The sequence below is a fragment of the Hippopotamus amphibius genome, chromosome 16, assembly GCF_030028045.1.
Source record: "Hippopotamus amphibius kiboko isolate mHipAmp2 chromosome 16, mHipAmp2.hap2, whole genome shotgun sequence".
NCBI lineage: Eukaryota > Metazoa > Chordata > Mammalia > Artiodactyla > Hippopotamidae > Hippopotamus > Hippopotamus amphibius.
This window is the reverse complement of record NC_080201.1, coordinates 44,613,027-44,628,521: the sequence shown is the minus strand read 5'-3', so window position 1 is coordinate 44,628,521 and position 15,495 is coordinate 44,613,027. Positions and strand designations below refer to the sequence as shown.

At 35.6% G+C, this 15,495-nt stretch overlaps 1 protein-coding gene and 1 long non-coding RNA gene across 7 annotated transcripts in view; one reads left to right on the top strand and one right to left on the bottom strand.

The window, feature by feature from the left end:
• Positions 1-15,495, bottom strand: part of DPY19L3 (dpy-19 like C-mannosyltransferase 3) — a 69,509-nt gene that overhangs the window by 28,885 nt on the left and 25,129 nt on the right. For all 6 annotated transcript variants that reach the window (XR_009049756.1, XM_057712780.1, XM_057712779.1 and 3 more), the window contains exons 5-8: positions 11,292-11,413; positions 10,123-10,268; positions 8,543-8,666; positions 7,872-8,006 (exon numbers count right to left, since the gene is read on the bottom strand). Coding sequence is in view for 5 of the 6 variants with exons in the window: in XM_057712780.1 (XP_057568763.1) it covers positions 7,872-8,006; positions 8,543-8,666; positions 10,123-10,268; positions 11,292-11,413 (527 nt within the window). In the remaining variant the exon portion in view is untranslated. The remainder of the gene's footprint in view (positions 1-7,871; positions 8,007-8,542; positions 8,667-10,122; positions 10,269-11,291; positions 11,414-15,495) is intronic.
• LOC130839010 (uncharacterized) overlaps positions 1-15,495 on the top strand; it is a 36,763-nt gene that overhangs the window by 9,645 nt on the left and 11,623 nt on the right. The gene's annotated exons all lie outside the window — the stretch shown is intronic.

Here is a 15,495-nt window from a genome sequence, read left to right as displayed (position 1 = left end):
GAAAATCAGTTGACTGTTTATTTCTGGTCTCTCAATTCTATTCCACTGATTTATGTCTATTCTTCTGCCAGTATCACATTGTCTTGATTACTGTAGCTTGGAAGTTAAGTAGTGAAATTGAAAAGTGTGAGTCTTCCAACTTTGTTTTCATGATCTTTTTGGCTATTCTGGGTTCCTTGAGTTGCCATATGAATTTTATGATCAGCTTCTCGATTTCTGCAACTGGGATTCTGAGAGGAATCATGCTGAATTTGTAGATCAATTTGGGGAGTAGTGCCATCTTAACAAAAGAAAGTCTTCCAGTCCATGAACATGGGATATCTTTCCGATTTATGCAGGTCTTTAAAACTTTCAACAATGTTCTGAGTTTTCAGGGTATAAGTTTGCACTTCTTTTGTTCAATTTATACCTACATTGTTTTATTCTTTTTGATGCTTTTCCTTCTAGGAAGTATTTGTATCTTTTGTTCCCTTTTCCACTGTGGTATAAATATCTTCCTCACTAAATCTGTAGGAACTCTTTAAGGATAGTGACTCATTCAGAAATATATTTTTAAAAAGTAAAACTTTTTTGTCTTTCTTTGGACTATGATGTTTTTTGATGCTGGCAGTTCTTTTCATACCAAGTAGGCATATTTAGAGAAAAAAAGAGTAGTTTGTGATATAAGACTGCATAGTTTTGTAAATGTACAATCATCCCTTGGTATCTATGGGGGACTGGTTTCAGGACCCACCCTCAGATGTTCAAGATCCATGGTCAGCCTTCTGCATCCATGAATTCAACCAACTACAGAGGGCTATATGTATTTATTGAAAAATCTGCATATAAATGGACCCACGCATTGATACCCATGTTGTTTAAGGGTCAACTGTAATGATATCCTATTTTTAAGAGAAACACTGCAGGTGATCAGCCAGAAATGTAAAACTGAGCATTATTATATACTAGAAAGTCCTGGATTATCAGTGGTACCTTTAATGTTCCTTCTCAGGTTCTCTTAGTTCAGAGTTTAGAAACAAGGCAGCAATACTATATTCTTCCTATGTAGAATAATCAAAATTTTCTTCAATGGATCATGCTCATGCTCTTCATTATCATTCTTAATCATGGTTAACATTTTTTTAACATTCATAAAATATCAGGCAGTGTTATAAACAACTCACATATATCAACTCATTCATATTGAGGTAGTCTGGTTCTAGAGTCTATGTTCTTAACCACTATGCTATACTGGCTAGAACATAAGTACTACCACAGAGACTCAGAACTTTGGTATCAAAGTTTGTTAACACTGAGTTTTTAACACTCCAGGGCAATGATAGAGGTTTGTAATTTTACTGATCTTTTGAAAGAACTCACTTTTTATTTCACTAATTTTCTCTATTGTTTTTATGTTTTCAATTTCACTGATTTTATTCTCTTTTCTTTCTTGTTTCTTCCTTCTGCTTGAGTTGGGTTTATTTTGCTCTTCCTTTTTCTAGTTTCATAAGGTGGGAGCTTGGTTATGATTTAGATTTTTCCTCTTTTATATTTTAAGTGTGTAGTGCTACACATTTCCCTCTTACTGCTGCTTTAGCTGCACCCCCACAAGGTTTGATATGTTGCATTTTTGTTGTCACTGAGTTCAACATTTCCTCAGGGCTTCCTCTATTTAGAAGTGTGCTGTTTAGTTTCCAAGTATTGGAAGCTTTCTTACGTTTTTATACTGATTTCTAGTTTAAGTCAATTGATTCAATCCACTGGGTATTCTGCTGTTGTTGGGTGGAGTGTTCTATAAATGTTGGTTAGATCCTGATGATTGATGGTGTTGTTGAGTTGTACATCCTTAACGATTTCTGTCTGGTTCTCAGTTGTTGCAGGAGAGGAGGGATGCTGAAGTCCTCAACTTGGTTTGTCTATTTCTCCTTTTAGTTCTGTCAATTTTTGCTTCACATATATTGTTGCACTACTGTTTAGTACATATACATTTAGGATTGCTATGTCTCCTTGGTAGATTAATACTTTTATCAGTATATACTAATCTGGTAATTTTCTTTGTTCGCATGCCTACTTTATCTGATATTAATATAGCCACTGCTACTTTCTTTTGATTAATATTTGCATGGTGTATCTCTTCCCACCTTTTTACTTTCAATCTTCCTATATTGTTTGTTTGAAGTGATTTTCTTGTAGAAAACAACTGGGTTGTGCTTTTCTAATCTACTCAAACTCATCTCTTTAAATTGCTGTATTTAGATCATTTACCTTTAATGTAATTATTGCTATGATAGGTCTTAAATCTGCCATTTTATCATTTGCTGTTTGTTCACTCTGTTTTCCATTTCTGTTTTCTTTCTTCTGCCTTCCTGTGGGTTACTTGAACATTCTTAGAATTCTATTTTTACTTATTTACAGTATTTTATATATATATATATATTTTAACATTTTATTATTTTTTGGGGGGGTATACCAATATTTACAGTATTTTTAAATGTATCTCTTTGTACAGATTTTTGGTGGTTGTTCTGGGTTATTACACTACACATTCATAACTTGTTACAGTCTACTCATACAGACATTTTACCAGTTGAATCAAGTGTAGAAGTTTTACCTCAATTTAAGTCTCTTTACTGTTCCCATTTACAACTGTCTTAAATATTTCCTCTACATACATTGAGAACCATAAGATAACATTATAATTTTTGCTTCAGTTATCAAACATAATTTAGAACACTCAACATGAGACAGCAAGTGTATTATATTTATTCACATTTTTACTTTTATATTGCCTTTTCTCTCTTCCTGATGTCACAACATTTCTTCTTTTATCATTTCCTTCTGTTTCAAGAACTTCATTTAGCCAAAAAAAAATTTTTTTTAACAGTAGGGCTGTTGGTAACAAATTCTGTTAGTTGTCCTTCATCTGAGAATGTTTTGCTTTCCCTTTCTTTCCTGAAAGATATAGTTGCTGGGTACAGGACTCTGGGTTGACCATTCTATTCTTTCAGCATCATGGTTTCTGAGAGAAACCCACTGTTATTCAAACTGGTTTTCCCCATAGGTATCATTCTTCTCTGACTGCTTTCAAGATTCTTTTTTCTTTATTTTTAGTCTCCAGAAGTTTGACTATGACGTATTTGGGTTGATTTATTGGGTTTATTGATTGGGTTTATTGATAAACCCATTGATTAATTTGGGTTTATCCTATTTGACATTAGCTCAGCTTTTTGATTCTGTAGGTTTTGCCAAATTTGGGAAGTTTTCAACCATTCCTTCAAAAAGTATTTTTTAAAATATTTTTTTTCCAGCCTCAGACTCTTTCTCTTCTTTTGGGGTTCTGATTACATGAATTAGGCTTCTTGTTATGGTCCCACAGGTCTCTGTTCATTTTTTTTCCAGTCTATTTTCTTGTTCAAATTAGTTCATTTCTATATTGTCCTGTCTTCAAGTTCACTGATTCTTTCCTCTGACCATTCCAGTCTACTGTTGAGCCCATCTACTGTTGAGTTTTTTATTTTCATTATTGGAATTTTTCAGTTCTAAAATTTCCATTTTCTTCTTATTTTTATCTCCTAAACCTCTGTTGAAAGTTCCTATTTTTCATTTGTTTCAAGTGTGTGTGTAATTGCTCAATGACAATTTTTTTATGATGGCTGCTTTAAATTCCTTGTCAGGTAATTCAACTTTTGTGTGCCTTGGTGTTAGTACCTGTTGATCATCTCTGCTCATTCAAGAGATTTTCCTGGTTCTTAGCTTAACACTGATCTTCAGTTGTACTGCATTATGTTATAGAACTCTGAATGTTAGTAAATCTTCTGTCAGCAGACCTTCTCTGACACCATGCCAATGTCATGCCATTGAGGAAAGAAGGATGCTGCCTCATCATTTCCAGGTGGGTTTGGATGTCTAGGGTGCCCATTTGACCTCCACTGACCTTGGGGGGGGCAGGAGAAAGGGATGCCTCATTACTGCTGGGTGAAGATGAAAGTTTAGGCTCCCTACAAGGCTTCTGCTGACACCAACCTGCCAGAGAGAGAATTACCAATAGGTAGAAGTTGCAGGTTTTCCATGTGGCATTCATACTTCACCCTTTCTGGTCCTTTTGGCTTTTCTTAAGTCTTTTTTTGTCTGAGTCCATTGATATTTCCTGGTTGCTGACTTTTCTAGTACCTAGTCTGAGATATGTGCAGCAAAAAGAAAACCCAGGGAACTCATTGCCGTGTTTTTCCTCTGGTCTCGAGGTCTCTAGGTATAGTTTACTTTCTTCTCTCCACCTCGCAAAATCTTCTTATGTTTGTTTTTTATATACTGTCTAGGGCTTTTAATTATACTTAGTAGGAGAATAACGACAAGTGCATTTACTTCATTTTGTCTGAAAGAATATGGAGTACTTTAAAAATTGCCTCTTAAGCACTGATCACTAATGTGTCTTGTTTTCACAATGGGTAACCTCCATATTCTTAGTCTTTAATGGAACAGAATTATATGCTTAATAACATTTACTGTCCTGTTTTATATTTTAAAACCCTGTACACATTTCTCACCGAAAACTTGATCTTTTGATGATAAGAGATTTTCCATCATCCATGAAAAGAAGATGATATGTACCGAAAAAGATATTGTTTCTGTTTTTTATTTTTGGCTCTGTTTTTATTTTTTGGCTGCATTGTATCTTTTGTTGCTGCACGCCGGCTTTCTCTAGTTGCAGTGAGTGGGGGCTACTCTTTGTTGCAGTACTCTCATTGCAGTGGCTTCCCTTGTTGCAGAGTACAGGCTCTAGGCGCTCGGGCTTCAGTAGGTGCAGCAGCACAAGGGCTCAGTAGTTGTGGCTTACAGGCTCTAGAGTGCAGGCTCAGTAGTTGTGGTGCACAGGCTTAGTTGCTCCACAGCATGTGGGATTTTCCCGGACCAGGGATCAGACTCATGTCCCCTGCATTGGCAGGTGGATTCTTAACCACTGAGCCACCAGGGAAGTCCCGATATTGTTTCTTGTCACCACATCAGGCTCTGAATTTGTATTACCTTTTTCTATATCAATTATTCTGACTCTTTCCCATTTGACATCATTAGAGATCAGTGATTCCAATTTATGAAGAAACTAAGGCTCCAAGAAGTTATATCACTTGACAAAGTTTAAAGATCTAGTTATTTTCAGAGTCGATAGTAGCTACTTGGTATTAAAACCCAAGATCCTTTCATTACAATACTGTTTCTTCTTAAATTCTGATACTTATAACTACTTCTTTTTTTTTTTTTTTTTTTTTTTTTTTGGCACACGGGCTTAGTTGCTCCGTGGCATGTGGGATCTCCCTGGAGCTGGGATCGAACCCGTGACTTCTACATTGGCAGGCGGATTCTTAACCACTGCGCCACCTAGGAAGCCCTATAACTACTTCTTATACCAACAGTTTCAAGTATAAAAGTTCAAAGAAGCTTAGAACGGAATATGAAATAAATTAGCTGTATTATTCTTTAGTTTTGTGTGTGTGCCAAAACAGTACCTTTTATTCTGTTTCTAATTAAAAAAAAAAATGTTCATTACAAAAAAATTCAAGAGATCTAAAGAACAAAAAAAATGGGCATCAATCACATAGCTGACTGCTAGTATTTTAATGCATATATTTCTGGAAACTTTCCTTTCTCTATATGTATGTTTTACTTTTTAAAAAATGGAGAAGGAAAACTAGTGGTTATATATAACACTTTGTCACATAGTTAAGATGTGTTTATTTAAAAATGCCCTATTACTATCGACTTAAGTCATTTCCAGACTTTTCTTATTACAGTATAACTAAAATGAACATGTTTTATTATTTCCTTAGGATAAATTTCAAGAGGTGAGAGTTTGGTGAAAAGACAGATTTTCTTAGGCTTTTTATACCTACTATGGAAATACACTTCAGAAAAATTATACACTACTGAAAAATTTTATATGTGTATTTTCAAAATGGCTCAAAATTATTTATTTCTTCTTTCATTAATTTATTTTTTATGTTAAAATGTACAGTGTTCTTTTGAACATACTTGTTAAGAAACCGCCATTAAGAATGCAGGGGACACAGGTTTGAGCCCTGGTCCGGGAAGATTCCACATGCCGCAGAGCAACTAAGCCATGTGCCACAACTACTGAGCCTGTGCTCTAGACCCTGCGAGCCACAACTACTGAGCCCACATGCCACAACTACTGAAGCCCACGTGCCTTTTTAAAGCCCATGCTGTGCAACTAAAGAAGCCACCACCCTGAGAAGCCCGTGCACCACAATAAAGAGTAGCCCCTGCTCGCTGCAACTAGAGAAAGCCCATACAGCAACAAAGACCCAACACAGCCAAAAATAAAAATAAAAACATAAATTTATTAAAAAAAAAAAAAAAGAAAGGGGATAAAGGTGATATCACTTATGAAGAGACCAACTGGTCTAGGAGTGCACGACAAGGAGAAATACAAAGGCATCTAGGCACTCTTTCCCCTTAGCTTGCAAGTCTCCACGAATGAAGTATAAAGAGTTTACAAAACAGGGGAGCAAATATAAATAGACAGGAATAGACTCAGCTTCATTTGTATATGCAGCTTTTAGAGGCATGTGGGCTCTATTATCATTATCTAATATCATGTATATATACACACATATACATATATTATACACTCACACATACACACCTACACATTTCAACTTTGGCTTATCTACCTTTCTTTTTTCAATTTTTAAAAAATTTTTATTTTATATTGGAGTATAGCTGATTAACAATGATGTGTTAGTTACAGGTGATTCAATTATACCCATACAAGTATCCATTCTTTTTCAAATTCTTTTCCCATTTATCCACCTGCTTTCTTTACTTTATTTTACCTTCATATCTTGCCCTCTCACACTCCATCCAAATTCTACTCTCCTCATTTTTGGTTCAGCTCTAGCATCTCATTTCTGTGAAACCTTTCTAGCCTAAAAAGAACTTTTCTCTTCTAGACTTTTAGCACTTAATTGTTACTACAAATTGACATCTATAGATATACAGACATCTCTAATGGTACAGACATCTTTATTTCCCAAGCTAGATGGCAAACTCCCTGTGGATGGGTCAATGTCTTACAGAGGCTGGAATTTTCTGTAGTGCCTATCCTACTATAATGGCTCAGTAGATAGATAACATATATGTGTTGGTTGACTTTAATGTTTCCTAATTCAGATTCAGTCAGTTTCCAAAGATTCTTGCACCTCTTTTGACATGGAATATGTGAGTGCAACTCCTCTATCAGATTATATCGCTGCCTTGCATCTGGAAATAATATTTTATTATACTTGGAAAATAAGTTACTGTTACTTGAGAATAGTAATTATGAGCAACTTTAAAACATAACACAATACATTAAAACATATTTCTGCACATGATAAAAACCATGCAGTTAAATGACAGCAGCACACACTGGGAGCTTTATAAGCTCCTTATTTCATATGTGACCTCTGACCACTCAATAGGGATTCACATCCCACACTGGTAAATGCTACTAAGAAAATTTTATAGAGTACCACAGAAAAGTTGTTATATACCCACTGATTTCCTCGGGGGGGTGAAAAAAAGGGTGGGGCAATACACAGTAACACATTTTAAAACAGCTATCTTATACTTTAAAGTTTAAGTCAACTCTATAAAGGACAATTGATTTAGACATTTGTGCTCCAAATAAATCCATCATTAACGTAAAATAAGCAGAATAAAAGATGGTCAAGCTAGGCGGCATAAATTACTCAGCTTCAACTGACCACAGCATACTTACACTATAGCTAAGAAGTAGCTTCAACTTTATCAGCAAGCATGCATATTTGGAGCTCAATCTACGATATAAAACATTAAACAATGACCATCTCAACTGAGAAAAAGAGAGCAAAGCTTACCTTCACTGCTGGCAGCATGTCTAAGGAGTCCAGTATGAAAAGCACTAATGCTTGCATCAGCATCATAAATTGATTAAATTGCCATGTTAGACTAAACAGAAAAGTTGATATGAAAATGGCAAGAAGTGTCAGCCTCTGTAAAAAGAAAATCTTTGTGTGATTTACATGTCTCTAGTAATAAAAAGCCTATCAGACAAGTGTTCTCAAGAGCAGCCAATATCTCTATAAACCAAACAGAAAAAACTATAAACTGTTGCTCTGAAAACTCTTGCATTTGTTACTTAAGCTCTAAATATCCTACAGTGCCACTCTGCATATAAATACCCACATATGGTATGTGTACTCCATATTATTACGGAGGCGAGAATGCACCAAATCACGTCTCAAGAGCAATGACTTAAAAACTGACAGTTTTGCAGAAATTTTGTGTGGGCTTGCTGCAACTATTTAAGGGCAGATAATATAGGGTACGTTTTTAACATCAAAAATGAAAACATTTTCTTTGCAAAGTAGGAAAAGGTTTAGAAAAAGAAAATTTAACTCAAGTTAAAAAATTGGTCATGGATTAAGAGCTATTAACATGCACTGGGACACTGAACATCACACTTTCTGAAGCTTCTAAGATAAAACTGGAGAACTAAAAACATATACAAAGTATTATAAGAACTTACTTGAGAAAGAGGCTGTAAGTTTGGTCTCAGAAAATATGTAATTGCTGCAATCTGAATTGCAAAGAATGGCAGTGCCCAATTCTCTCTCAGTGGGATGGTAAACTCAACCCTTGTGGTATCTATTCTGCACAAGGAAAACAGAAAGGGCCAAAGTAGTAATTACTATCATTACCTCAAGATTTCCTAAAGTGAAAGATATATTAACTATATTTAGATTTTTGTTTTTGGTTCTCAATAATTTGTCCTCCTCATCATCATCCCTGTAACACAAAACTGGCATTGGGAAAACTTACCTAACCTGTCCACGAGTATGCAGTGGTAGAACTGGGGTAGAACTGCTGGCGCTTTATAATTTAGTCTTAATTTTGTCATTGATTAATAACTTTTAAAAGCTCCTTGAACTCTCCCCCCAGAATGTGAACCCCTAGAAGGCAAGTATAGTAAAGTTTTCATCTTTGTACACCCAGAACCAGGAACCATCCCTACATATAGGAGGTATCCAATAAATATCTTTTATTTGCTTTTAATAGAAACAATAAATCTGACTTTCACTTATTCTTTTTTTAAAATTTATTTTTTAATGAAGTATAGCTGAATTACAGACTTTCATTTACTCTTAGCAGGAATAAAGTGTCAGATTAAAATGTTAAGAGGCAGCATAACATCGTGGTCTCACACTCTGCATCTGAACTCTGAACAAGACGTAGCTCCGTTTATGCATGTGTGTGTGGTGTGTGTGTCTCTATCTATAATCAATCTATCTATCTATCTATCTATCTATCATCCATCCATCTATCCACACACACACATGCATATATAAACTTTTACATATATTTTTACATATAATGTACATGTATAAAACTTAACCTTTTAAGCTTCAATTACCTCATGTCTAAAATAGTAATAATAATAGTACCTACACTATAGGGTTGTTAAAATAATACATATAAAGATGATGTAAAGTGCCTGACATATAGTAAGCACTCAATAAGGTTATGATAAAAAGTAATTTGTTGAGGATTACAACATAAAATCAATATTAGAACTCATGTTCAAATTTTAAGACTGCTACTGAATATTGGTGTTGCTTTTATAGGTCAGGCAATAATTCGATATATCTTGAATATGTTTTTTAAAAGTGCTATTTCATAATGCTCCAGTATATAATAGATATTAATTAAATAATGTAAGAACTTCCTTACATTTGTACAGTGCTTTACGCTTTGTTAATTATGAGCTACATATAATCTTATTGAGGTTGATAATAAAGATATTATTAAACCTTTTAAGAGATGAGATTTTTGGCTAGAGAAATATTGATCACACAGCAAGTTAGTAACAGAATTGGAATTATTATAGATGATTCTCTTCACTTAAAATTCAATGTTTTGTTCCTCAGCTGTAGATATACATAAGTAGGACTTTCTACCTTAGTAAATAAGACAAACTCCACTAGGTAACCCAAAGAGAAAATACTCCCACACAAATGTGGCAAAACAACCTTCTTTAAACTAGAAATAAGTAACTTCATTTTAACTTACACTTTAGAAAGGGAGACAGGAATACTGCTTCCAACTCACCTATTTGTGACATACCAGAAAGCTGCTAACAGTCCTGATAGCCACGTACCACTCAGGAGCCAGCTGGTTATGTAAAGAGCTGTGACATAAATTGCTTGGAGTCCAAATAAGGTGTAAATATAAAAATAAACCGGCTCTATATATTTCTGTAAAAGGGAACAATAAGAAATGTTTGTTAGAAACATATGGACACCAAGGGGGGAAAGCAGGGTGGGGGAGCAGTGAGGGGAATGAACTGGGAGAATGGGATTGTCATATATACATTACTAATAAGAAAAAAATACCAAATTGTATACGCTAAATATATGCAGTTTACTGTCTGTTAACTGTATCTCAATAAAAGTTCTTAAAAAAAACTGTACACTTTAAATATATGCAGTTTATGTCAATTGTATCTCAATAAAAGTTCTTAAAGAAAAAATAATGCTTGTTAGAGAAGCCCTACTCCTTCTCATTGCCAATTACAAAATATGACAGTGGAAATTTAATATTCAGAAGCTTGATATTAATTTCAAGAAATAAGCATACATCACTCCTTCCACTGTAAAAGTGTGCTAGCATCCTTTCTTCTCAATACCAAGAGCAGAAGGGGGAAGTCCTTGAGGACTCTGGCTTCATTCTCTAGACAAGTTTTACACCCAACTTTGTCCAGTATTACCTACCTTATTCACTTGAGAGGTGGTCACTGTGATTTGCTAATTTTCCAAGTTTTTTTTATTTTTATTTTTTTTATTTTTTATTTGGGGGGGTACACCAAGTTCAATCATCTGTTTTTATACACATATCCCTGTATTCCCTCCCTCCCTCGACTCCCCCCCCACTCGCCCTCGAGTCCCCCCCATCCTCCCCCTCCCAGTCCTCTAAGGCCCAAGTTTTTTTTAAATTTCAAAGATAAATGAGGATTGATCACACGCTTCCAAATGAAAATATTTATCAGCTTCTAGATTCCATACTTATATTATAAGCCTGGAAGCATCTCTATGTAAAAATATCTTATAAAACATAAATAAGAAGCAAAATTCACAATACCCATGGAGAAAATTAGGATACTGTTGTTTTTATACCAAGCCAGTTGAAGATCAGAAAAACATATGTGAAACATTCAACTTAAAATGTCAGACTTTGACTTTCATCTGATATTAAATTCAATGTTACAGAGCACAACATACCTGTATGGGTAGAACTCTATATAAAATACTGAGAAAAACTTCTTGGTAAATATTCATTCGTTGAAGGAGGTTAATTGTCCTCATAGATTCAGTTTTGTTATCATATATTAAGCCACGAAAACCTAAGATTGATATTTGAAAATTCAGGGAAAGATAATTATAATCATTCATTCAAAACTATTCACAGATTCTTTAGTACACGCCAGAGAATGTGCTAGGTGTTGGGGATATAACAGTCCTATCCACAAAGAGCTTACCATATATTAGGTGGACATTATTTAAATGTTTACACAAACATAGGTAAATTATAACTTCTGTGATGTAACAGAAGAACCATATGGTTCTTCTATAGAAATTTGGGTGAGAGGATTTTATATTTCCCTGCTCTGCCTTCCTGCCATGAGACCTGTAGTACCTTCTTTGGGAAAGTATACGAAGCCCCCCACCCCTCACCCCCAACCCCTGGGATGGGTTTGGCCATTTGACTTGCTCTGACCCAATAGTATATGAGTGAATGTGACACAGGTCACATCTGAGCAGAATCTTTAAGAGACAATGCATGTTTCCACCAGCAATCTTGCTCTTTCTCTCTGCCGTGATTAACGGTATGTTCCACATAGGGGCTGCATAATGAGAGCGAGAAGTAAACCTGCTGTTATAGAATTCCACTGCTATATTGAGGTCATTTGCTACTGTAACCAAGCCAACTAATTAACAGAAGGTATGAATAAAGAGTTCAACCTCACTCCTACTAGAATTGCAAATTAAAACTGCACTGAGGTACCATTTCCCACCTATCAGCTTGGAAAAAAATCAAGATGTTTGACGATATACTCTGTAAGGCTCTTTCATACACTGTAGTTGGGAATGCAAAATGGTATAATCCCTACGGAAGAGAATTTGGCAACACTTAGCAAAATTACATGTGCATTTACTCTTTGATCAAGAAAGCCCAGGTCTAGGAATCGATTCCAAAGACAGACTGGTAACAAGACAAAATGACATGGGTACAAGGTCATTTGCGCAGTGCCACTTGTAAAAGCAAAAGATCAGAAACAACCCCAAAGTCCATCAATAGGAGTATTTTGAACTGAACCGTATCCCCCCAAATTCCTAAGCTAAAGCTGTAACCCCAGTGTGTCTGTATTTGGATAGTGTCTACAAGGAGATAAAAAGGTTAAGTGAGGTCACAGGGTGGGGGCTTAATCTGATAGGTCTGGTGTCCCTATAAGAAGAGGAACCGACAAGAGAGGGCTCTCGCCCTCTCTCTATGCACACACACAGCGGAAAGGCCATGTAAGGCCACGCAAGAAGGTGGTCATCTACAAGTCATCTGGTAAAGAGGCTTTACCAGAAACCAACCCTGACAGTACCTTGATTGTAGACTTCTGGCCTCCAGAATGAAAGAAAATAAATTTGTACTGTTTAAGCCACCCAGTCCGTGTTATTTTGTTACGGCAGTCCTACCAGACTAATACAGGAGTGTTATGGACTGAGCATGTGCCCCCTTATGTTAAAGCCCTAAGGCGCGCCCCCCCCCCGCCCCAGCGTGATAGTATTTGAAGACGAGCCTTTGGGAGGTAATTAGGTAGAGACAAAGGTTATAAGAGGGGGACCCTCATGATGGGATTAGTGCCCTTATCAGAAGAGACACTGGAGAGATTGCTCTCTGTGAGGATGCAAAAAGAGGTGGCCATCGACAAGCCAAGAGAGTCCTCACCAGAACCCAACTGTACTGGCACACTGATCTCAGACTTCCGGCCTTCAGAACTATGAGAAAATAAATTTCTGTTTTTTAAGCCACCCAGTCTATGTCAATTTGTTGTGGCAGCCCAAGCAGACAAAGACAGGAAGGCTACTTGAATAAAGTATGGTTACCCAGACAAAGGAGTACTATGCAACTGCAAGACAATAAGTAAGTAAATAAATAAGGAATGTCATGATATTCTATTAGTACTATACAGTGACCAAGATTTCAGTCAAGTGAAAAAAGCAAAATAGAGAACAGCGTATACAGTAAGCAGCGGTTTTTCTGTAATAAAAGGGAAAATATGAATATATAAAGTATTTGCTTCTATTGAAAACATTATCTGTAGAAGAATAACCCAAAAACTAATAAAAATATTTACCTAAAAAGTGAGGAAAGAAACAGGGTGGAGGTGACAGGGAGGGAGGTATGCTCCCTGTTTTATAGTTTTGACTTTGGAACCATGTAAACATTTTTTTAATAAGTATAAAAATATATACAATTTTTTTTTACCAAGAAATCCCTGAAAACCAAAAGCAGGATAAAACAAAGAAATCTACTGAGTTGGTAGCTTGGTCACATAAAAAGAACTCTTTCCAGTGTTCTTGGGAAGAGAGGAATGTGACTGTAAATTCCTGGTAGGCTATATCCTAAGCACAAAAAGAATTCCAAGGACAGCCTGAACTGTTTTCAGGAAATCATACTGTTAGTAGCAATATTATTGCTAGTATATTATTATATTACTATATTATATTATTGTTAGTAGCAATATTATCTTTGCTACATTGAAAGCATTACACATAGCAGCACAAAACAAATAAGTGATAATGTTAATGTCATAAGAAGCCAAAATTTTCAACTTAAAGAAAAAAGATACAAATATAAAGTCAAAAAAGTAGAAACCTAGTTATCCTAATTTTGAACTAAAAATAGCAATATTCATTCATATTCTCTCTTAGGAAAAAAAAAAAATCACATTTCCTAAGCTCTGCTCACTAAAAAGGTCTGGAAACAAGGACCAACCTAGCAGCAATAGTGCTTCTAGTACCCAGACTGCGGTCTCTAAATAGCCAATAAAGAGAACTGGGGCTGCCTGGGGAAACAGCTAATTTCAGGTTAGGGGTAGGAAATAAACAAAATGGGCTCGAAACATCTTGTCACGCCAAGAACAAGGGAGTTTTCAAAGACTACTGGAGTCGTGTCAAAAAGCCAGCAGCTGATTTGAAGGGCACCCACTGACCAAAGATTGGACAATTTATCATAAGAAGAATAATGCAAAAGATTGAAACACATCAAATATGTTAGAAATCCATGCTTTTATGATAATATTGAGAAAGTAAACCTTTAGGGGATGCTGGAGAGGAAACTCATTCTAAAACAAAGGGAAAGGATCAATGCTTATCCCACCTTTCCTTTAGGAACTGAAATTCTGGGTTGCCAAGTAGTTGAGAAAAAGTTTTTCTCTAGAGAGGAATTTCATCTGATAATGACAGAAGGAATTACAGAATCAGAATATCACCATGTTATAGTCCTTATGCAATGAACAAACTTAGGTAGTGATCATTAATAGTGCTAAATAAACCACCAGGTGAAACCATTAACTGAGAACTTAATAATGGATGGCGCAGTCTTAACTCCAAAAGAGAGAGCTGCACATTATGTACATCCTGATGTGGAAGTGTACAACACGACCTAGGAAGTATTCTTGCCAAAAAGCAGAACCTAAATCTGAGCAAGCCTCTAGATCTAACTGCCAATTAAGAGAAAATTCAGACAACAGAGAAACACTGAATGGCACCACTGGGATTCCAGTAAAATCCAGAAAGTGGAAAACACTCAGATAAAGCAATCAGGGTTTCCAACAAAGAATTACAAGAGAAAAAGATGGTAAGAAATCTACAGCTTAAAAGAAGCAAAGAGACACAGCAAAAGATTGCAGTGTATGAGCTTTATTTGGATCTCAAAAACTATGTTAAAAATCTGTAAGACAATCAGGACAATGAGAATACTGAGTGGATATTTGATATTAAGTAACTTCTTAACTGTGACAATGACAAGTTAGTTATGTTTATAAAAGGGAGTTGCCATTCTTTAGAGAAATACACGGATATATTTACAGATGAAACAATATGATGTCTTGGAGTTACTCCAAAATAATCCAAGTTGAGGATGGGGGTACAGAGGAAACAAGACTGGTCACAAATTGGTAACCATTGTAAGTTAAGTGATACCTGAGTGTAAATCCATTAGAGGATTCTGATTCTCTCTACCTTTTAATGTTTGAAAGTTTCTAAAAGAATAATCTTAACAAATGACTTGAATTGAAACAGATCAACCATTGACTTCATAGTGATACTCAGAAAGAAACCACTCATCATTCCCCTTTAGAGCAGAGTTTCTCAACCTCAAACACTGCTGGTATTTTGACATTTTGGTCCCAGTAATTCTCTGCTGCAG